The sequence below is a fragment of the Wyeomyia smithii genome, chromosome 2, assembly GCF_029784165.1.
Source record: "Wyeomyia smithii strain HCP4-BCI-WySm-NY-G18 chromosome 2, ASM2978416v1, whole genome shotgun sequence".
NCBI lineage: Eukaryota > Metazoa > Arthropoda > Insecta > Diptera > Culicidae > Wyeomyia > Wyeomyia smithii.
In genome coordinates, this window is record NC_073695.1 from 103,429,559 (window position 1) to 103,454,486 (window position 24,928).

At 37.1% G+C, this 24,928-nt stretch overlaps 1 protein-coding gene across 10 annotated transcripts in view; it reads left to right on the forward strand.

The window, feature by feature from the left end:
* LOC129726067 (hornerin-like) overlaps positions 1-24,928 on the forward strand; it is a 62,948-nt gene that overhangs the window by 17,648 nt on the left and 20,372 nt on the right. For all 10 annotated transcript variants that reach the window (XM_055682670.1, XM_055682664.1, XM_055682663.1 and 7 more), the window contains exon 3: positions 5,872-6,065. In XM_055682670.1, coding sequence (XP_055538645.1) covers positions 5,872-6,065 — 194 coding nt within the window. The remainder of the gene's footprint in view (positions 1-5,871; positions 6,066-24,928) is intronic.

Below are 24,928 nucleotides of genomic sequence, written 5' to 3' on the forward strand. Positions count from 1 at the left end.
TTTTGTATTTTGTATTTTGTATTTTGTATTTTGTATTTTGTATTTTGTATTTTGTATTTTGTATTTTGTATTTTGTATTTTGTATTTTGTATTTTGTATTTTGTATTTTGTATTTTGTATTTTGTATTTTGTATTTTGTATTTTGTATTTTGTATTTTGTATTTTGTATTTTGTATTTTGTATTTTTTATTTTGTATTTTGTATTTTGTATTTTGTATTTTGTATTTTGTATTTTGTATTTTGTATTTTGTATTTTGTATTTTGTATTTTGTATTTTGTATTTTGTATTTTGTATTTTGTATTTTGTATTTTGTATTTTGTATTTTGTATTTTGTATTTTGTATTTTGTATTTTCTCTTTTCTATTTTCTATTTTCTATTTCCTATTTCCTATTTCCTATTTTCTATTTTCTATTTTCTATTTTCTATTTTCTATTTTCTATTTTTTATTTTCTATTTTCTATTTTCTATTTTCTATTTTCTATTTTCTATTTTCTATTTTCTATTTTCTATTTTCTATTTTCTATTTTCTATTTTCTTTTTCTATTTTCTATTTTCTATTTTCTATTTTCTATTTTCTATTTTCTATTTTCTATTTTCTATTTTCTATTTTCTATTTTCTATTTTCTCTTTTCTATTTTCTATTTTCTATTTTCTATTTTCTATTTCCTATTTTCTATTTTCTATTTTCTATTTTCTATTTTCTATTTTCTATTTTCTATTTTCTATTTTTTATTTTCTATATTCTATTTTCTATTTTCTATTTTCTATTTTCTATTTTCTATTTTCTATTTTCTATTTTCTATTTTCTATTTTCTATTTTCTATTTTCTATTTTCTATTTTCTATTTTCTATTTTCTATTTTCTATTTTCTATTTTCTATTTTCTATTTTGTATTTTGTATTTTGTATTTTGTATTTTCTATTTTCTATTTTCTATTTTCTATTTTCTATTTTCTATTTTCTATTTTCTATTTTCTATTTTCTATTTTCTATTTTCTATTTTCTATTTTCTATTTTCTATTTTCTATTTTCTATTTTCTATTTTCTATTTTCTATTTTCTATTTTCTATTTTCTATTTTCTATTTTCTATTTTCTATTTTCTATTTTCTATTTTCTATTTTCTATTTTCTATTTTCTATTTTCTATTTTCTATTTTCTATTTTCTATTTTCTATTTTCTATTTTCTATTTTCTATTTTCTATTTTCTATTTTCTATTTTCTATTTTCTATTTTCTATTTTCTATTTTCTATTTTCTATTTTCTATTTTCTATTTTCTATTTTCTATTTTCTATTTTCTATTTTCTATTTTCTATTTTCTATTTTCTATTTTCTATATTCTATTTTCTATTTTCTATTTTCTATTTTCTATTTTCTATTTTCTATTTTCTATTTTCTATTTTCTATTTTCTATTTTCTATTTTCTATTTTCTATTTTCTATTTTCTATTTTCTATTTTCTATTTTCTATTTTCTATTTTCTATTTTCTATTTTCTATTTTCTATTTTCTATTTTGTATTTTGTATTTTGTATTTTGTATTTTGTATTTTGTATTTTCTATTTTCTATTTTCTATTTTCTATTTTCTATTTTCTATTTTCTATTTTCTATTTTCTATTTTCTATTTTCTATTTTCTATTTTCTATTTTCTATTTTCTATTTTCTATTTTCTATTTTCTATTTTCTATTTTCTATTTTCTATTTTCTATTTTCTATTTTCTATTTTCTATTTTCTATTTTCTATTTTCTATTTTCTATTTTCTATTTTCTATTTTCTATTTTCTATTTTCTATTTTCTATTTTCTATTTTCTATTTTCTATTTTCTATTTTCTATTTTCTATTTTCTATTTTCTATTTTCTATTTTCTATTTTCTATTTTCTATTTTCTATTTTCTATTTTCTATTTTCTATTTTCTATTTTCTATTTTCTATTTTCTATTTTCTATTTTCTATTTTCTATTTTCTATTTTCTATTTTCTATTTTCTATTTTCTATTTTCTATTTTCTATTTTCTATATTCTATTTTCTATTTTCTATTTTCTATTTTCTATTTTCTATTTTCTATTTTCTATTTTCTATTTTCTATTTTCTATTTTCTATTTTCTATTTTCTATTTTCTATTTTCTATTTTCTATTTTCTATTTTCTATTTTCTATTTTCTATTTTCTATTTTCTATTTTCTATTTTCTATTTTCTATTTTCTATTTTCTATTTTCTATTTTCTATTTTCTATTTTCTATTTTCTATTTTCTATTTTCTATTTTCTATTTTCTATTTTCTATTTTCTATTTTCTATTTTCTATTTTCTATTTTCTATTTTCTATTTTCTATTTTCTATTTTCTATTTTCTATTTTCTATTTTCTATTTTCTATTTTCTATTTTCTATTTTCTATTTTCTATTTTCTATTTTCTATTTTCTATTTTCTATTTTCTATTTTCTATTTTGTATTTTAAATTTTCTATTTTCTATTTTCTATTTTCTATTTTCTATTTTCTATTTTCTATTTTCTATTTTCTATTTTCTATTTTCTATTTTCTATTTTCTATTTTCTATTTTCTATTTTCTATTTTCTATTTTCTATTTTCTATTTTCTATTTTCTATTTTCTATTTTCTATTTTCTATTTTCTATTTTCTATTTTCTATTTTCTATTTTCTATTTTCTATTTTCTATTTTCTATTTTCTGTTTTCTATTTTCTATTTTCTATTTTCTATTTTCTATTTTCTATTTTCTAGTTTCTATTTTCTATTTTCTATTTTCTAGTTTCTATTTTCTATTTTCTATTTTCTATTTGATATTTGATATTTGATATATTCTATATTCTATTTTCTATTTTCTATTCTCTATTTTCTATTTTCTATTTTTTTTTATTTTCTATTTTCTATTTTCTTTTTCTATTTTCTATTCTCTATTTTCTATTTTCTATTTTCTATTTTCTATTTTCTATTTTCTATTTTCTATTTTCTATTTTCTATTTTCTATTTTCTATTTTCTATTTTCTATTTTCTATTTTCTATTTTCTATTTTCTATTTTCTATTTTCTATTTTCTATTTTCTATTTTCTATTTTCTATTTTCTATTTTCTATTTTCTATTTTCTATTTTCTATTTTCTATTTTCTATTTTCTATTTTCTATTTTCTATTTTCTATTTTCTATTTTCTATTTTCTATTTTCTATTTTCTATTTTCTATTTTCTATTTTCTATTTTCTATTTTCTATTTTCTATTTTCTATTTTCTATTTTCTATTTTCTATTTTCTATTTTCTATTTTCTATTTTCTATTTTCTATTTTCTATTTTCTATTTTCTATTTTCTATTTTCTATTTTCTATTTTCTATTTTCTATTTTCTATTTTCTATTTTCCATTTTCTATTTTCTATTTCCTATTTTCCATTTTCTATTTTCTATTTTCTATTTTCTATTTTCTATTTTCTATTTTCTATTTTCTATTTTCTATTTTCAATTTAATATTTTCTATTTTCTATTTTCTATTTTCTATTTTCTATTTTCTATTTTGTATTTTCTATTTTCTATTTTCTATTTTCTATTTTCTATTTTCTATTTTCTATTTTTTATTTTCTATTTTCTATTTTCTATTTTCTATTTTCTATTTTCTATTTTCTATTTTCTATTTTCTATTTTCTATTTTCTATTTTCTATTTTCTATTTCCTATTTTCTATTTTCTATTTTCTATTTCCTATTTCCTATTTTCTATTTTCTATTTTCTATTTTCTATTTTCTATTTTCTATTTTCTATTTTCTATTTTCTATTTTCTATTTTCTATTTTCTATTTTCTATTTTCTATTTTCTATTTTCTATTTTCTATTTTCTATTTTCTATTTTCTATTTTCTATTTTCTATTTTCTATTTTTTATTTTCTATTTTCTATTTTCTATTTTCTATTTTCTATTTTCTATTTTCTATTTTCTATTTTCTATTTTCTATTTTCTATTTTCTATTTTCCATTTTCTATTTTCTATTTTATATTTTCCATTTTCTATTTTCTATTTTCTATTTTCTATTTTCTATTTTCTATTTTCTATTTTCTATTTTCTATTTTCTATTTTCTATTTTCTATTTTCTATTTTCTATTTTCTATTTTCAATTTAATATTTTCTATTTTCTATTTTCTATTTTCTATTTTCTATTTTCTATTTTCTATTTTCTATTTTCTATTTTCTATTTTCTATTTTCTATTTTCTATTTTCTATTTTCTATTTTCTATTTTCTATTTTCTATTTTCTATTTTCTATTTTCTATTTTCTATTTTCTATTTTCTATTTTCTATTTTCTATTTTCTATTTTCTATTTTCTATTTTCTATTTTCTATTTTCTATTTTCTATTTTCTATTTTCTATTTTCTATTTTCTTTTTTCTATTTTCTATTTTCTATTTTCTATTTTCTATTTTCTATTTTCTATTTTCTATTTTCTATTTTCTATTTTCTATTTTCTATTTTCTATTTTCTATTTTCTATTTTCTATTTTCTATTTTCTATTTTCTATTTTCTATTTTCTATTTTCTATTTTCTATTTTCTATTTTCTATTTTCTATTTTCTATTTTCTATTTTCTATTTTCTATTTTCTATTTTCTATTTTCTATTTTCTATTTTCTATTTTCTATTTTCTATTTTCTATTTTCTATTTTCTATTTTCTATTTTCTATTTTCTATTTTCTATTTTCTATTTTCTATTTTCTATTTTCTATTTTCTATTTTCTATTTTCTATTTTCTATTTTCTATTTTCTTTTTTTTATTTTCTATTTTCTATTTTCTATTTTCTATTTTCTATTTTCTATTTTTTATTTTCTATTTTCTATTATCAATTTTTTTTTTCTTTTTTTTAAGTGTCGATTTTTTATTTTCCTTTTTCTGTATCCAATTTTTATAGGTTTTCTTTAGTTTTTTCCCATTTACAATTGTCGTCTGTCATTTCTCATGTCCTACTATTTATTCTGTTCCATTTTTGCTTTGTTTCTTGTCATTAATCTTTTTTTGATATTCCACGTCCTATTTCTTGTTTGAATTCCTGTTTTCCGTCTAGATTTTTTTATTTTCGGTTCGTCATGTTGAACAACCGATGCTGAATTTAAAATTGTTTTTTTTGTTCTTGCTTATTTTCCATTTTTGGCTTCTCGTTTCTTGATATATATATCTGTCTGCTATTTGTTATTTATTATTCTCTGTTTCTTTTTTCCTGTTTATTCCTATTTAATTTTTTCTTACTATTTCAAATTGCTTGTCTCCTGTATCCCATTTTTGGTTACTGATTTCGCTCTTGGTAGGTTGTTTTTGATGCTTAGTTTCAGTACTTGTTTCTAGTTTCTGATTTTCTGTTTTAAGTCTTTTCTTTTGTATTTAATTCTCAGGCGAATGAAAATAAGAGATATTACTGGACTTTATTGTTTAATACACTAAAGTCTCTTTTTACGCGGGGGTTACATGCCGCGTAAAAAAAACCGCGTAAATTCCGGAATCCGCGTAAAAAACCAGCGTTAATTCTGCATTCCAAGTGAAGGGAAACCGAAATCTGCGCAAACAAAAATTACCGCGTAAATTCTGGAATCCGCGTAAAAAAACGCGTAAATTCCGGAATCCGTGTGAAAAAAGCCGCGTAAAAAAACCAGCGTCAAAAAAAAACTGCGAAAAAAAGCACGTAAAAGCGACATTAGTGTACTGAGAACACGTCATTGTTCGTTAATCACATTGTGTCATTTCTATGTTTGGCTTGGCTGCTGTTACTAATTTAATGATTTTATATGCAGCAACATGTATGCGTATGTATTCATTTTACTTTTTCTATCTTTCTTGCTGTTGTTACCTACCATCGCGTATTGCCTACCCCGGGACCAAACCAACGTTGCAGGATTCACCCACAATTTGAAGGATGCGAGAACGCGAAAGCTAAAGGAACGCAAACTGGCTAACAAGTCCCCTTACTGCAGTAGTCCCAGCGCAGGCCAAAACAGCGCTTGCAGCAGCCCGAATCCGGGCAGCAGTGGGAGCCCTGAAGGCAGCTGCAACAGCAACCCACGGTTAAAATCTTTAGATTCACTTTCGGTAAGTAGCGCCAAATTTTAAACAATAGAGATTATCGATTATTTTTCTCGTTCAAAATTTGTCGCTCGCGTGGTGTGCAAAAATGATTACCAAGCTTATGAAAAGGGAGACACCCTCTTCACTAGCCTAAAAATTTTCCATCACTTTTCCCGTATTCCAGCCATTTGGATTGCTACCAGTCTGCCCTTTTCATGTAAATATACCACCCTGCGTCACCAACCAGTAAATATTGATTTGCTTTTCACCGTACGCCGTGGTTCATCCGCAGCTATGCTGTTGGAGGTCTTGCTAGTTTGCTGTACATAGAGTTTGTGGGCAAAACGGCACTACAATCGACCAGGTCTGGAATTGCGAATACGTATATCACAATGTTCAGTAAATCAATGTTAGAAAATTGTGCAATTAGAATGCACGCAAGGTCATAAGCTGATGTCATTTGATTAAAGAAATATCATTCATTTTTTTGTTTAATAACACTAAAGCTATGTACAGTATCGAACCGATTAATATTCAATATTAAGAATCAATAGACTACAATTCCCCTAATTGGAGGGGTAATCAATCTGCTTGAAAACGCGGAAAAGCGCTTGTGGGTGGATCACCCAATCAACATTCTCGAACTGGGCTGATTGATATAACTGTCTCGGTTACGTCTAGAGTTATCGGTTCATGAATAGGCCGGAATAGGTGTGAAATGCTTTCCACTTCGATGTAATCTCTCTTAGAGTAAAACAAGCAAATCCTATTGACCGCCCAGCGAGAAGGTTTGAGATTGTAGTTATAAGGAAAAACATTGGACTTGTTATGTTTAGAAAAACTAACATCTTGGAAAGTTTAAGGATGGAACTGAATACCTACTTGAAAAGAAGAAACAAAATTTGTGGCGAGAAATCTTTCACTATTCAATTTTCCCGATCAAGCTTTCAACCGGAGTTCAAGTTGGGCTATGAGAGGAACTCAGTCCACTGAAGTATATGGTATTTCTTTCACTAATACAACGCAAAGATTTTTTCCGGGAAAGTCTGCTTGATAACCGACTGTAACAGTGTGTATATAACGAAACAGCCGAAAGCACGTTTTTTTGGGGGCCGTCAGCTCGCGGAAGGAAGTTTACCCGGCCAGCAGACAACTGTTGAAGTAGAGGTCCTCTTTTGATTTTGTTTTTTTTTTGCGCCTTCCGCGTCACTGCACGACATCCGCCGCCGGAATGAGAGCGTATATGTATATACGATGTTGCTTGCACAATAGCATCGGCAATTCATTATCGATCCTGCGCAGTAAAACTGGGCCATTGCTTTATCCACCACTTTCGTGTAGCCGGCAAACATCCGTTCGATCCTTATCGCAGCTTGATGTGGGCTTACAAGGGATTCACACAATGTACGGCTCTTCGGATCTGGTTTGAGGCCGAAAGACCTTACTGAATCGAAAGGCGCCAAATCAATGGCCTAATCCAACATTGATCGATCTAACGATGTCGGTCACGTTTTCGGTTGCCATTTTTAGATTCAGATCGTTCTGAGGTGGATGTACAATGTTGTATGAGATTTAATCTAAACATTCATAATCTTGTAATGATGTAAGAAAAGTATTTGATATATTTACGCGTATCAGCGTGAATAACTTAAGAATGAAAAATGTATAACTTAAGTTTTTATTTCTCTAACCAGCTACGGCCCAAATTTGAAATGAATGATTCAACATTCATTAATATTGCGCTATCGCCGTAAATCATAACGCGTAATGCTAAGTCGTGTGGTTGCTAACCGGAAGCTATTTAGCTGTTGTAAACAGAGCCTGACAAAGTCATTTTCAATTGACAATTATCAGGTTATTCCTGGGAGATTTCAACTCTCACGGTACGGCGTGGGGAGCACCCAGGGATGACAGCCGTGCTGTTCTCATTGAAAGTTTGTTGGACGACTTCGATCTGACCTTATTGAACATACCTGGGTTAGCTACGAGAATAGCAAGGCCTCCAATACGAGAGAGCACATTAGACTTGTCGATGTGCTCCTCCTCAATAGCTTTGGACTGCAAATGGGAGATTATTCATGATCCCCACGGTAGCGACCATTTGCCAATCAGTATTTCGATTATGAGCAGGCTCCATTCTGCTACCACAGTCGAAGTAGAGTATGATCTTACCCGGAATATTGATTGGAAAAAATTCTCGAACATAATATCCCAGGGTCTTGAAACAAACGAAGAGCTTTCCCCGTCTGACGAATACGAATAATTCCTTGCAACATTAGTGCTAGATAGCGCGTTGCAATCTCAGACGAGGCCCGCCCCTGAGAACAAGTTGAAAATTCGTCCCAACAAACAATGGTGGGACAAAGATTGCACCGAGATGAAAAAAGCTCTGAAAGCATCATACTTAGCATTCAGGAATGGTGGCTCAATTGAGCTTTATGATCAGTTTAGAGAGCTGGAGCTAAAGCAAGCTAAACTGCACAAACTGAAAAAAAGATCGTACTGGCAAAATTTCATAAGCACGTTACCCAGAGATGCTTCTATGAGTTATCTCTGGAATACGGCTCGAAAAATGCGCAATTGGTCCGACAAAAATGAGGCTAATGAATACTCTGAACGTTGGATCTATGATTTCGCGAAAAAGGTATGTCCAGATGCAGTCCCATCACAGCAGAAATTCAGTGACACAACGGCGATTGAAGAACCTGAATTTTCAATGATGGAATTCTCGATTGCCCTCGCGTCTTGCAAGAACAAGGCTCCAGGACCGGACAGGATCAAATTTAATTTGATGAAAAACCTGCCGGATTCAGCCAAGATACGATTTCTTAAACTGTTTAATAAACTTATCAGGAACAATATGGTCCCGAAAGCTTGGAGACAGGTTAAGATTATCGCAATCAAAAAGCCAGATAAACCTGCCGCAGATCACCGCTCGTACAGGCCGATTGCGATGCTCTCATGCATACGCAAACTGCTTGAAAAAATGATCCTGCGTAGGCTCGACAGCTGGGCGGAATCAACTAACCAACTATCAGAGACCCAGTTCGGCTTTCGTAGAGGCAAGGGCCCTAACGATTGCCTGGCATTGCTAGCCACAGAAGCGGAAATGGCTCTTGGCAGCAAACAACAAATGACTTCGGTCTTCTTGGACATCACAGGCGCATTTGATTCAGTTTCAATCGAAATTCTTTCCGAGAAACTGTATCAAAGAGGATTCTCCCCTATATTGACAAACTTTTTGATCAACTTGCTGTCCGAAAAGCATTTACTTTTCAACCACGGTTCTTCAACAATAACACGAACAAGCTACATGGGTCTCCCCCAAGGCTCTTGTCTGAGTCCGCTGTTGTACAACTTCTACATCAGTGACATCGACACATGCTTGACGGACGGCTGCACGATGCTGACGACTGTGTAGTTTCAGTCACAGCGTCTCTAGCCGCAGACATGAAGAACAGCCTGCAAAGCACGCTCGACAATCTGACCGTTTGGGCCAGTTGTCTTGGAATCGAGTTCTCGCTTGAAAAAACGGAGATGGTAGTCTTTTCAAAAAAGCGACCACCACCTCGTTTTGAGCTAGTTCTGTCCGGAAGACCCATCACTCAGTCACCTAGCTTCAAATATCTCGGAGTATGGTATGACTTTAAGTGCACCTGGGAAAAACATGTGAATTACCTGAAGCAAAGATGCCAACCAAGAATTAATTTTCTTCGGATGGTAACAGGAACATCATGGGGAGCACATCCAGAGGATTTGATACGACTCTACCAAACCACGATTCTGCCCGTAATAGAATACGGTAGCATATGCTTCAGAGGTGTCGCAGCTTCACACATGCTGAAGTTAGAGAGGATACAATACCGTTGTTTGCGTATCGCTCTAGGTTGCATGCAATCGACACATACCATGTCTCTAGAGGTCATTGCGGGAGTACTACCACCTAAAGAGAGGCTTTTCGAGCTGGCTCTCCGTTTTCTCATCAGATCGGAGATAGCAAACCCAATGCTAATCGAAAACTATGAGAAATGTTTGGAAATTGTTCAAAAACCCTGTATGTCAGTATACCAGCGGTTCATGTCTATGGAGATGAACCCTTCGGCTGTTGCTCCATACCGTGAGATTTCACCATCGCTTAACAATTCTTCTGTTGTATTTGATTTGACGATGAAACATGAAATCCATGGAATCCCCGAACACCTCAGACCAACAGTTGTGCCATCAATATTTTCGGCAAAATTTGGTCACCTTTCAGAAGATAGTTCCTTCTTCACGGACGGATCTGTAATGGATGGACATTCCGGATATGGCGTTTTCAACACGAATCATCGCATATCCCGCAAATTGGCACAACCTTGCTCCATATACGTAGCTGAATTGGCTGCCATACACAATTCGCTGCGAATTATCGAGCTCAAGACACCAGGCAATTATTTCATCTTTTCGGACAGCCTCAGTTCTATCGAAGCTCTCCGATCGATTAAACCGGTCAAGCACCCGTCCTATTTCCTCCCGGAAATTAGACGGATATTAAAAGTGCTGGTTGATCGGTCTTTCATTATCTGCTTTGTGTGGGTCCCCTCTCATTGCTCAATGAAGAAGCTGATTTATTAGCGAAAAGGGGGGCCAGAGAAGGAGATATATTTGATAGACCGATCACCTATACCGAGTATCTTCACCTGCCTCGACAAATGGCCCTGGCAAACTGGCAGGAAAGGTGGGATAAAGACGACCTTGGGCGATGGATGCACTCGATCTCGCCCAAAGTTTCTACAAAAGCTTGGTTCAAAAGGTTAGATTTAACTCGGGATTTCATTCGTGTTATTTCGCGCCTAATGTCCAATCACTATGTTGCAAACGCACACCTCTATCGAATAAACTTGGTCGATAGTAATCTGTGCGAATGTGGAGGATACGAAGACATCGACCACATAGTTTTCGTATGCCCAAAGTATCATAGAGCAAGGACCAAGCTTAAAGATTCTCTCAAAAAACAGAAAGTGACGTCTACAATGCAGGTACGGGATGCACTTGCTAGTCGCAACCCCGCGCTTGTAATACCTATTTATGACTTTTTAAAAGATATTAAATATCAAATTTGATTATCTCCTTGATTTTTCTCCTCATTTCTCCCAACACAACTACCCTCAAACAGTTTCACACTAACTCTGTTCCTTTTTTCTTCTTTCTTGTGTTATTCTTTTTAGAGAAACATGAATCATTGCTTCTTTCTGAGAGACATGATCCACCGAACTTAGGTATAAGTTTTGATTTCGAATAGATAAGGAACCATCACACCTCAACGAACAGTATTAAGAATTGATATTTACACATACAGAGAAGAACTTTAATGTTATTGTTAGTCGTAGGTTTAAATGACATGTATTTTTAAATTGTATTTTTTAAAGAGAAAATATGAGAGGGTTTTTATGCCTGTTTGAGGAGGAGCAGTCGGCATACAGGCTCTACTCAAGCTGGCTTTTCCCTACTCCAAAAGACATTCGGCCCCGTTATGCTTCGCGGTTGGGCCTAAATAAATATTAGAATTAATAAAAAAAATTATCAGGTTATAGTGACGCTTTGACACGTCGCTTTCAATTGAAAAGCTTTCGTATCATTTTCGAGCACTCCGTGAGTCACATGACACATAGTCGAAAGCTCTTGCTGTGATTCTGACAACTGAAGGGCCTTCAATTGATACAAACGCTTTTCAATTGAAAGCGGAGATTATCACTATCACTCTCACATGAAGAATCTCAATTGAAAATGGCAATGAGCGCTGACGGAGACAGAAGAGGAAGGAAATATTGATCGGAACTCGGTAACGTATTTATTAAATGCCATTGCCGTTCTAACTACGGTCTGCGGTATTAGAAAACTACCATCAAACGACGCGATGCAGTGCTAATTTCAATTGAGACGCTGAAGGAAAGGAAAGAGTCTCTTCCTCCGTCACTCTCTCCGTCGATTGAAATAGTCATTAGTTTCATTTGAAATGATCCGAAAGAAGAAAGAGGCAAAGAGAGAAAGAAGTGATTCGTTGATAGTAGCCGAGAGGAATCAAGGAAAAATGAAACTGTTCGAATCGAAATGACAGCGCGAGTATATCAGTTTTATTGTTTTGTTTCGAAAATGTAGAGCCCTGGTTGTAAATTTCTAGTTTATGATTTGCTTTCATATTTCTCCAGTACATAACGAACTGAGTATGTGAATATCTATGATATCTCGAAGTTTATTTGGAGCATAGAAGGAATCTACCTTGCAAAAACATATCTAAGCTGGCTTAGGATTAGCGCAAGTTGCTTAACATGGTGATCCACGAGTCTTGTATACCTCTGGTTTGAGCCACACTGAAATTAATATCGTTCAGTATACAGCTTAATGTACTCAAGACTGATGGTTCGAGGTCATGGCCATAAGAGGTGACGCGCAAGACTGCGGGGTGCCTCCCAAGTGTTTGGTATGCATCAGGAAACGGGACGCTAGACACGCCACGGGAGGTCGCAAGTGCCCAGTTAGCAAGCCGGTTACTAAAGGCGTGATGGTGACGCAATTAAACGTGAACCACTGCTACGCGATACAGCATCTCCTATACGAAGCAGCCTCTGAGTCGTTATCAAACATTACCACCCTACACTATCCCTCCTGAAAATGGTAACTAAATAGCGGATAAATGCAGCCATATGAACGACGGGCAGGTCCTCGGTTCAGGAGATTATGTCAACCTCAAATGAGGAATACGTGGTTGCCAAGAAGGATAAAATTGATATGCTCCACCGTGATGGCCTACAGAAAGGTTCGCCCAGACTTTAACGTTTGGGCTGTCGAGTGGGAAAGTCACTACAGAAGCAAGAGGGGCCAGATTTTGTTGGACACTTTGGCGAAGCTAGATCTGGTTAACAGTTGCGTCAAAAGCATCGACAGCAGAAACGGTGTGGAGCGAACACCGACGTGACGAGAGAGTACTGATCAACCAATTGCTATACTGTCGTGGGCGTGTGACGCCACCATGCCTAGGTCTTGTCAGTGTAGGAATGGAAGGCCGACCGACGCGATAGCTGACCTCCGCAGGGCTTGCCTTCGCGCAAGACGGATGTGTGAAGAGCAGAGCGTCATTCAGCATTCAAATCCGCTAAGGTAACGTTTAATTGCACAATAAAGGCCAATAAACGAGCCTGTTTTGATGAACTACGCGCTGTGCCAACACAAACCCCTGAGGTAACAGCTAAAGCGTGTAATGGCCAAGACCATAGGCGCGTCAGCCTCGGCAGAGCGGTTACAAGCGATGTAAAAGCGGATTTATGAAGAACTTTTCCCAAGCCCCGAGTCAAATCTCTGGCCTCCGGCTGTTGAGTCACCACAAACAGTGAGTGACGGCAGCCGCGCAGAAGTGGAGGAGGCGGTAAGAGTTACGGATGATGGAGTCATTGAGATCGGTAACTTCCTGAAGGTTACGGGAAGGAGCAAGGTTACGGGACCAGACGGAATCCTGAACCTGGTCAATGAGACGGCCATAAAGCCGTTGGGCTGTTAAGGACGGTCATGCAGCAATGCGTAGATGACGGCCTCTTCCCAGACAATTGGAAATGACAGAGACTTGTACTACTGCCGAAGGCCAGGAAAAATACCATGTGGCCATCAGCATAAGGAGCAACCTGTCTGCTTGAAACAGCGAACAAGGTGCTCGAGAGGATAATCCTCAACAGACTTGTGAGATTTACAGAGAGTGAAATATGTCTGGCAAGCAACCAGTTCGGTTTCCGTAAAAGTAGATCTGTGGATTGTATTTTTTCAGTCACTAAGGCGCTGATTGTAGCACTTCTGCGAAAATGGGGGGCATTCGCTGTTGTGCATGCTGAGACTCTATAGCCTTTGCGCTTCGGACAAGATAAAAGATTCTAGAAAACTACTTTCAAAATCGAGTGGTGGTTTACAACATAGATGAGGGTCAGGAATGCGTTCCAATTACCGCAAGTGTACCCAAAGGTTCCGTTCTATGTTCGTTATTGTGGAATACCATGTATGACGGTGTGTTGAAACTTCAGCTTTTCAGAGCTTTTGTGGGCTTTGCAGACGACATAACATTGAAGGTCTATGGCGAGTCATTCCATGAGGTCGAGTTGAGCGCCGCGTTATGAACACGCGATTGAGAATTGGATGCACTTCAGGCAACATCATAAAACCGAACTTGAAAGTACCTACCTACATGCTTATGTGCCTGAGGGTCGCATGCGCATCTTACATGATGTTTATCATGTGATGCATTATCGTCAAAGAGGACGTAGAGTGCTTTGATCGACGTGACACAAGAAATATACGTGACACCAGAAGGTAGATGGACTCATCCCGGCGATTACCGAATGAATCGAGAGGCGCCATGGAGAGGTTAACTACCTTACTTACTTTGCTTTACTTTTATGGCGACAGATCATTAAAATCCTATGCCGAATCCAGAATACGTCTCCACAAAACTCGGTCTTGGGCTACTCTCCAGTCTCCCCTTACACCCGCTGCTCTGGCATCCTCGTCGACCACCCCCGTTCTCTAGTTTGCCTCCGAGTATTGATCGCAGGATTCTACGCTCGAAGACCCCAAGCGCTCGTCGATCGGCCTCCTTCCTCGTCCACGGTTCATGTCCGTAGAGCCCCACCGGGAGGATCAGTCCTATAGAGCGCAAATTTCGTACGGATCTGTAGGCTACGGGACCTAAGCTGGCTACGCAATGCGTAATAAGCCCTATTCACCGCCGCAATCCGCCTCTTCACCTCGCGGCTCACCTCGTTGTCACATGTCACGAGAGTACCAAGATAAACAAATTCGTCGACCACATCGAAAATATTCCCATCCACCTCCATCGCAGCACCAACACCTGTAGAACTACCACGCTCTCTGCCAGCCACCATGTACTCCGTTTTGGCAGTGTTTATGGTGAGTCCAATTCTCGCAGCTTCCCTTTTGAGAGCCGTAAAGGACTCCTCAACTGCTCTACGGTTAACACCAATTATATCAATGTCGTCCGCAAAGCCCGGAAGTATGTGATACTTAGTGATGATGGTGCCGCTCCTCTGCACACCTGCCCTTCGTATTGCACCTTCCAAAGCTATGTTGAACAGCAAGTTCGAGAGCCCGTCACCTTGCTTGAGACCATCCAACGTCACAAACGTGTCCGAAAATTCGCCCGCTGTCCTGACGCATGATGTGAAATTGTCAAGCGTCGCACGTAACAGTTTAATTAGTTTTGTTGGGAAACCTTGTTCTAGCATTATTCAAGAAAGCTCGTTGCGTTTCACTGTATCGTACGCCGCCTTAAAGTCTATGAACAGATGATGCGTCTGCAAGTTGTGATCTCGAAACTTGTCGAGAACCTGTCTCAAGATGAACATCTGGTCCGTTGTAGATCGCCCCACTCGAAAACCGCATTGGTATTCTCCAACAAAGGCTTCCTGCAACGGCCTTAGTCGCTGGAACAGGATACGGGAGAGAATTTTGTAAGCGGAATTGAGGAGGGTTATGCTTCTATAATTACTACAGTCGAGCCTATGTCCCTTCTTGTAGATAGGGCATATGAGTCCTTCCAACCAGTCCGTAGGTAGTTGTTCCTCAGACCATATCCCTAGGATAATCTGATGCACTACACAGCCGCTCGCTCCCAACTTTGAAAAGTTCGGCCGGTCAGCCCTCCTTCCCAGCGGCTTTGTGGTTCTTTAGCTCTTTGCAAGCATTCTTCACCTCGTCCAATGTTGGTGGGTCCACAGCTTGTCCGTCCTCCCCAATATCTATCCTATTCCCTTCGACGACTCTCCTACCTTCCTCACCGTTCAACAACACTTCAAAATGTTGCTTCCAACGCCTGGTCACCTGCGATTTATCGGTAATCAGGTTCCCCTCCCTGTCATTGTACATGGCAGGTACTGGCACAGTCCGGTTCCTGATTCCGTTGATCGTTCTATAGAAGCTCCTCGTGTCGTGCCTGGTGAAGCAATTCTCCGCCTCCGCGAGGACGCGATCGTAGTGCTCACGTTTCTTACGGCGATGAAGCCCCTTTTCGGCAGCTCTTGCCTCCCGGTATTTCTCCCGCATCGACACGATTAGCTGCTACTAACGTGTTGGCGTAGGCACGGTTCTTCTCCTCCGTCAGCTTTAGGCACTCAGCATCGAACCAACCACTACGCGTGGTTCTCGTTGTCATGTCTTTCACTTCTCGCGCTGTTTCTCTGACCGCATCATGGATGTGCTTCCACTGCTCGTTCAGGTCCACTCCAGTTGGTTCACCGATCCCTCTATCAACTTTCCGAGTATACTCTGCAGCAACTCCTTCCGCTGATAACCTCTGGATGTCCAAATCTATCTTCCTCGCCGATCTCGATTTAAATACATTGGACAACCGGGCGCGAATCTTGCCTACCACGAGATAATGATCCGAGTCGATATTTGGCCTTCGAAAGGACCGCACATCTATGACGTCTGAAAAGTGCCGGCCGTCGATCAGCATGTGGTCGATCTGGGAGCAGGCCTCTCCATTGGGGTGTTTCCAGGTGTGCTTCCGAATGTTCAGACGTGCAAAATGGGTACTACAGATGGCCATTCCCCTGGTCGTGGCGAAGTTCACTAACCTCAAGCCGTTGTTGGTGATAAAATGAAGGCTTTCCCTACCAATAACGGGACGAAAGAACTCCTCTCGTCCGACTTGTGCGTTCGTATCTCCAATGACGATCTTTATATCGTGCTGTGGGCACTCTCCATACGTTTTCTCGAGGAGCTCATAGAACTCCTCCTTTACGTCATCGGTTTTATCGTTTGTCAGCGCGTACACGTTGATAAGGCTGTAATAACACGCTTCATTTGGTTTTCCAAGTAGTACGAAACCGACGCCCCGTTCCGCTCTATCGTCGCCACTGTAGTAGATGTGATACTTGAAAGATGTGCCTGCGGTCGGATCAACCGCCCGGAATTCACGTTCTCCGGTTTTAGGCCAACGCACCTCTTGTATGGCTGCTACCTCCACATTTGCCTTCCGTGGCTTTCTGGCCAAGATGCCCGCGCGTACCGGTTCGAGCAGAGTCCTAACATTTCAAGTACCAAGTTTCCAATCGTTGTCCTTTTTCGTTTGCCTAGGTCTATACCGATTGTTCCGATTCGTATCATTCTCTGGATTGTTCGTAGTATGTTTATTTTCTGCATGCTGCCTTACTAGGGCTGCGATGCCTAGTCTCGCGACGGGTCCGCCGTCTTGGGTGTAGCTGGCGAGACATCGCATTTCATAGTTCAGCCGTCTGCTCCGGATCAGTCGCTGTTTGAGCCGCCCCTGACCTGGGGAACAGACGCTCAGGCAAGCTGCTTTCCAAGGAGAACAACTCCCCCTTCCTTGTCAGCATACGTTAACGAGGTTAACTACCATCTCACACATATCCTGTCAGTCCATGGCTGCATCAGGCAGTACCTGCACAGGTTTGAGCATACGGAATCCCCGTGTGTCCAGAACGTGCGGGTGAGGTGGAAACCCCTGAACATGTGTTCTTTGTAAGCCCTCGTTTCGTGTAGGCGGGAAGCGAAATGCGGTCCGGATACCACACCGGAAAATATTATACGGAAGATATGGGACGACGAGGGATCTGGAAAATACGACTACGACTGATTCCAGTCTCGTTTTGGAGTTTAAAGGCACCAATCGACGTTTATGCGTTGAAGAATTCATAAGAACCAACTTTGGGGAGGCAAAACAAACAACTCTTTCGCGCCCATATTTAGGGTCTAAACACTATTTGATTAGAAGCCATCGCGATAGACATCAATATCGCATGCTAGTCTGGAGGACTAATGGCGGTCTCGATAAACTAGATTAGTTGAGAGAATTCGTTATCGACATTGTTTTCGGCACATTTCAATTGTTGTAGTATAAGTACAACGACACCACACAGAACCACGGTGAACATCGCGATAGTCAGTTGACAGATTGTGAAAAAGCACGGCCTACAAAGTTTTTAGAGTATGAAAAGAAATAGCAATGACGTCATTCGTATTGACAAAGTTAACAGTGTGCACCTACAGAGCCGATTTTTATTAACTGGGACTTTACTCGCAACGAATTAACTTACACTAACCTGAATCATCTGTGTCGAATATCACTCAACGGTACAGATTATGTATGGCAATCACGGTGTCCCACAGACCATTATTTAAAAAAAAGTGCACCAAAGGATCTGAGTAAACCATTCGATTCGTTATGACGTCCAGAATCTCTGGTCAAAATTTCAAAATCATCGTACGGTACATTTGTGAATAATATCCTTTTTAAGGTCGTAAAGTACAAAAAAGTGATACAAAAAACAACAAAATACTTACTGTAAAGCAACTACCAATATAGTTTCTACACATCCCTAAGTATTATATTCCATGACATTTACAGTGATGCTTTTTTCCGAGTACAATCTTTAGCCTTCGTGTCGATGCTCGCTTTAGGAATAACACTTTCGACATGTTACAAATTCAAAGCCTTTTAGTTTTTGACGTAGGGCTATGTCTTTCACATTTTGAAAAATCGGATGCTACAAAGAGCAGAGTTAATTCATACCTAACACTGCCGACCTAGGCCAGGACGTGACAAGTGGCTTCTAGTTATTCTCCTTTCGCTCAGCACAGCCCTCATAAAACATTTTAATTTTTCGGCACGACGCTTGCCAGTGTCGCCAAAAATATTTAATAAAGGGAATTTCAATACCTAAGATTTTTCAAGGTCTGGGTTACAATTATAATTTTTTTCTTGTAGGAGCTTAAGACCACTGCTACCATTAGTTAGATATATTGTGGTATACAATTATAATTAGTTACTTGGTAAAGGTTATGATAACATGAATCGTTCAAAAAACATGATTAATATTTCGAATATAAATTCTTACAGATCCAGTGTATGAAAATGTTTCGAAAAGTTGTTGAACGAAACACAGTTCATCCACTTGGTATGCAGAAACAGTGTAAACCAAAAATATCGAAAGTTTTTGCAGCACGGCCAACCATACCGACCAACAATAAAACTCAACAAGTGCGTTCAATAAAATCGACCAATCAGAGAGGGCTTTTACTTTGACAGAACTTTGGGTGATTTTTGGTTTCTCTTGTCACATCCTGTCCTAGCTGCCGACAAGTAAAATATCCTTCAAATGCAAATCCAGTTAAAAATTAGGAAAAAAATTAAACGTCAAAAAAATGAGTGAATACTTCTATTTTGGAAATTTATTCGACACTTTGAATTAGTGAAAATGAAATAAATAAAAACGGTAATTATAAAAATCACGTAAAAACGATATTTAAAGTGACTTCAGTGTACATGATTACTGATAAATATGAAGAAGTTTTTTCCGACTACAACCTATTTTGATCGCATACTAACGACGTGTCAAATACTTCATATGTATAAGTAACATGTTGGGTGGAGTAACCGGTGAGAAGTTTTTTTTGATGAAAAATTCGCGATTGAGGAAAATTGCAGTCTAAGGGCAGTCTTAGAATAAAAGAGACTGGTTTTTTTTTTTTTCAAACAGAGTTACTCTTGTTCGTTCACTCAACATAAGGTACTGAGTGCGGTAGAAATTCTAATTTACCACCTCTGGCTATACTATTAAACGAAAGCGTGGATATGTTGTGCAGTTATAAATAAAATGAAATGTAATATTTATTTTATGCGTATTGAAATTGCAAGTGAGGTTAATTTTAAATTATAATTTTAGCACTAATATTAAATTGTTTAAGTCTCTATGAAGATGCGAACAAAACGTGTTTCGTTCGAGTTTATTCTTTTAATCCAACCTTCTCATTAACCGCGCATAGGCTCAGGACATTCTGATAACAAGATGCATTCATCGTTAGTGTTCAGTACGTATCCATCTTTGCAAAAACATCCACTTTTGCATATTTCAATGCAAGCTGTATTCTGCTCCTGAATGGATTCACAAGTATCGGGGCAAGCACTTCCACAAATTGTATATTCCTCGTTGCTATCGCACTGTTCTAGAAATATAATTTCGAATATAATCACGAAGGAGCAAGTTTTCTATGTGGATCCTTATAGAGTCAACCATACCTAACTTCTGAATCTCCATCCCATTACCGATAACCAGAATGGTCATCAGTGTAAATGCCAGTGTACAAAATTGCATAATTATTCGGGTTTGGAAACTTGACTAAACGCAATCTAGTGTAGCTATCATATTTATATGAATGAGTTGTTTTGCATCTATCTTAACTTTTCATCACAGACAAACAGACGTGTCACTCGATGACGATTTCTTAGAGCAGAACAATAAGGATTATTTTGACATTTTGCTTAGTACGTAAACGACAAAAGCTGTCAGTAATGCCTCTGGTGTTGCATTCGGCAAGTGTGCACACTCATTAGCAAAGAGAAAAACCGTTTTTACAACAATAAGCTAGTAGGCAGTAAGCTCACAAGATAGCGAATGAGTGTAACGTTTCGAAAAAAGCCGAAGATTTTTCTTCGAAGAGGCACGCCTGTTTGTCTGTGGTTGCATTATCTTAACCGGTTGAATGATAACAATAGTTTCATTGTCAATTTATATTACCCACCGAAAGATAAGCTAGCCTTGATTAACTTGTTTACAATACACAAAACAGTCCCATGTCAATATAAATCCGGAAACAAACGCATTTGGAAATTTTTGGGTTTAGTTATACACAAGTTTCCACAACAAAACATAATAAAAATGTGGTAGCTACTTTGGAAGATACATGATAGGTATATGAAACGTGAAATTTACTAAGTAATTGTCGACGAATCTGTGATGTTTCGGATCGTCATTGAAATGTTTTTAATAATTACTTTGCTGTTTATTTACAAAACAACAACTGGGTGCAAGCAACTTCTTACACTAATCATCAATGTCGAGGGTCTCAACCGGGGTCATATGTGGACACGATGCAATCTAAACAGGCCTGCGCCATTTTAGGTGCCTATTCCTGGTATTTCGCTTTACGGTTGGTTTCGGTATTTTATCTCTAACCGAGGGCCGTACGTGGACATCCAGTGTAACCTTCTCACCTACATGATTACTTTTTGGAGAGGGCCTTTCCTTAATTAGAGGCTTTAGCCGCAGCTCGAGGTTGACTTTCACATTTTCGCTCGAACAACTTTCTTGAGGAAAATCCACATCCACTTCCTTCACTAAATCAACCCAAACACTGTGGATGCGATAACCAGTGAACCGGAGAGCTCAAAATTTGGTTCACAAGACGGACTATCTGTATTGTCTAGGAAATGTTGTTATTTGTAGCTACACACTTTTGCACGCGTGACAACTACATTGATATACAACTAGCTAGAACAACTCATTATATGTTCGAAAACAAATTTTCAATTCTCTTACAATTTATACAATTTAATTACTTAGAATTTAATAAACTGCCGTAGAATAGTGATGTGTTTGGACACTGTCGGTTATTAACCCATTTTTCGTGGGTGATACCCTGACATATAAATTTTGATTACAGTTTATTAATATACTAGAAATAAATATGCGATGAAACTGTTGAAAACGGTTAGAGAACAGATTGATCATAACTTTACAATACAAATGATGCTGATTTGATTTCTCTCTGCAGGGAAAGGGTAAACAGGTATAAACGGAATTGTTAAAGCTCATTTGATGTTAGAACAAATTTTCGGTGTTAATATAGTGTGAACCAAGTCACAAAATTGGAGAAAAAACGAGTTAATGATAGTATTAGATCAAGTTTTTCTAAAGCTACATCACACAACAACCAGATTTGATTTATTCAAGAAACAGCAGAAATGATTTTTACCTGAAGAAAACAAAGAAAACCCAAGTCTTGATCGATAGATGAAGTTTGTTGTTGTTTTCTTTCTAGTGAATTAGTGACAATTTACATTTCAATTCGATAATTTGGCAAAATTGAACCAATTACGAGCTTATTAATTTAATTTATTTAACATCACCGTCTTCGACCAAAATATCGGACAGACTGTAAACTTATTCTATGATATTCTAACAACTAAACTAATGTACTTGTGCGGTTTTTAAAAACACCTCTAGCGAATCGAATTTGTCGTAAACATCGTTGAACAAGCGAATACATTTGTCCAAAGAATTGTTGTATCCATAGTTGGTTCTGTTGGAGCGGGTAGCCAGTAGAGTTCCGAAAACGACGAGGAGAGATATTTATTGGCATTTGCTCGAGTAACGCAGGGCAGTCAATTACTCCTTGAAGCATATCAAAAAAGAAGAGACGCTGCGCTTTATCACGTATGACTGACAGCGACTCTGAACATATAAGTTGACATCTATCAGGGTAAGAGGCAAGGTAATATAAATTTGCATTTTGTACCGTTGACACGCATGCCATTATCATCGCATCAAAATAGTAAAATGTTGATGTCTTACTGAAGGGCAGTGCGGTCATCCGTAGACACAACTGCACGAAATACTTTCAGGTCATCGACAAACGAGAGTTTGAAAGAGAATATAAGCAGGTACAGATCATTTACGTAGATGTTGAATAGCAGAGGTCCAGGAACACTACCTTGGGGCACGCCGGACGTGATACAAAATGAACGTGATCGAGCTGAGTTGATTACAACATATGAGGTTCGGCCGGCTAACTATGACAGAATCCAGTCTAAAATCCATTCTGCAAAGCCAAAGCTTCATTTTCTCAATGACATGATAGTGAGGAACGGTATCAAATGCTTTCGCAAAATCAACATACATCGTGTCGATTTCCTCATTTCCATTTCTCGTGATAGTATGGTAACATGGCACATCAAGTTTGTTGTAGTTGGACGATGTCTAATAAAACCGTGCTGGCTGTCGGACTTGCCCAAACAACACAAAATGGAAACACCATGGTAGTTTGTTACTCTATTTACGTTGCCGGACTTGTAAATAGGTGTGACATATGTAGTTTTGTAGCGGTGGAATGCCATCAGTTCCTGGTTCTTTTTTTGAGTCGAGGTTATCGATGGCAATCCTCACTTCATCCGATGTAAACTGGATGAGGGAAAGGTTGATGTCTTGTGAGGTAATGTAAGCGAAACAGGGATGGTCCTAACTAGTGGAACCCAGGAAATGGAGGTACGCGGTTTGCACGTATGCTAAAAGTGATCAAATCAATTCGCCTGGTAGCCCGGTGTGTTCCATCAAGATTACTCGTAGCCCGGTGTTTTCCATCAAGAAACTTGTCAAGAAGTTCCTTTTCACTGTTTTTCTTGTCTACTCTCCTACTCGTATGTACTCCTCTACTCGCGAGCACAACCAGCCGAAGATAGTCGTTTCAAGATACATTGCGATAGTTGCTGATGGACAAAAAAAATTTCAAATAGAGTATTGAACTACGTCGGTAGCCATTTACTTTGGCAAGTCTGGCGTTAGACTGCTGTAAAAACCCTACACGTTTCAGTAAGCGATTCTTTACAGATTCTTCGCCCACTTTCGGCTGTCGGTGCAAAACCGGGTAGATGAAAGAAGCATTTTCGTTTTCTAGCTCATTTTATTCAAGCCTCCTGCTAGTCGAGCAATTTTAGTCGAGTGCTCCTACTAGCAAGCAGGAACTCGCGTACTCTTTTACAGTCGCTGAGTAGAAAGATAAAAGATTTTTTGCGAGTCGGTGCAGCAGCAGCTGCTACTCCGGCGGGTGCATGAAGAATAAAGAGTATCTCGAAAGCGTGTGTGCAAAAGATTTGAGAAGCGTAGTGTATGTCTCGATCTCAAGCAGAAAGGAGTAGAAAGGTTTCGCTTCTCGCTCCTCGCTCGCAACCTCCTCGCGGGCTTGATTCTCGACGCCGCGTTGCAAGCCCAAACGAATAAATATCCCGGCGTAACGATCAAAGAGCGGCCTCCAACTCCGTGGGGGGACAAAGAGTGCTCCGATGTCTACACGCAAAGATCCGACGCGTTTTTGGCCTACCAGACGGGAGGTATACCTGGCGACTATTTACGGTATTCGAAGCTTGATACCAAGCTTAAAAGCTTGGCTAAAACAAAGAAACGTGGATATTGGCGTCGGTTCGTGAACGAGACGTCGAGGGAGACATCGATGAGCACTCTTTGGAACACAGCCCGAAGAATGCGGAATCGCGTAACGGTCAACGAAAGCGAGGAGTCTTCAAGTCGGTGGATATTTGATTTTGCCAGGAAAGTATGTCCGGACTCTGTTCCTGCGCAAAACTTTGTTCGCGATACGTCTCCGGGTCACGACGCGATAGAATCACCTTTTACGATGGCAGAATTTTCAGTTGTCCTCCTGTCCTGTAACAATAACGCACCTGGGTTAGATAGAATCAAATTCAACTTGTTGAAGAATCTACCAATGCCAAGAGGCGCTTGTTGAACTTGTTCAATAAGTTCCTGGAGCAAAACATTGTACCGCAGGATTGGAGGCAAGTGAAGGTGATCGCCATCCAAAAACCAGGGAAACCAGCTCCTGATCACAACTCTTATAGGCCGATTGCAATGCTATCCTGTATCCGGAAATTGATGGAAAAAATGATACTCCGTCGTTTAGACCACTGGGTCGAATCAAATGGTCTACTATCAGATACTCAATTTGGCTTCCGCCGTGCCAAAGGGACGAATGATTGTCTTGCGTTGCTTTCAACAGATATTCAGCTGGCGTATGCTCGCAAAGAAGAAATGGCGTCTGCGTTCTTGGACATTAAGGGGGCTTTTGATTCCGTTTCTATTGACATTCTTTCGGGTAAACTTCACCGACAAGGATATTCTCCAATTTTGAACAATTTTTTGCACAATTTGCTGTCCGAAAAGCACATGCATTTTACGCACGGCGATTTGGCAACTTTTCGCATTAGCTACATGGGTCTTCCCCAGGGCTCATGTTTAAGCCCCCTTCTTTACAACTTT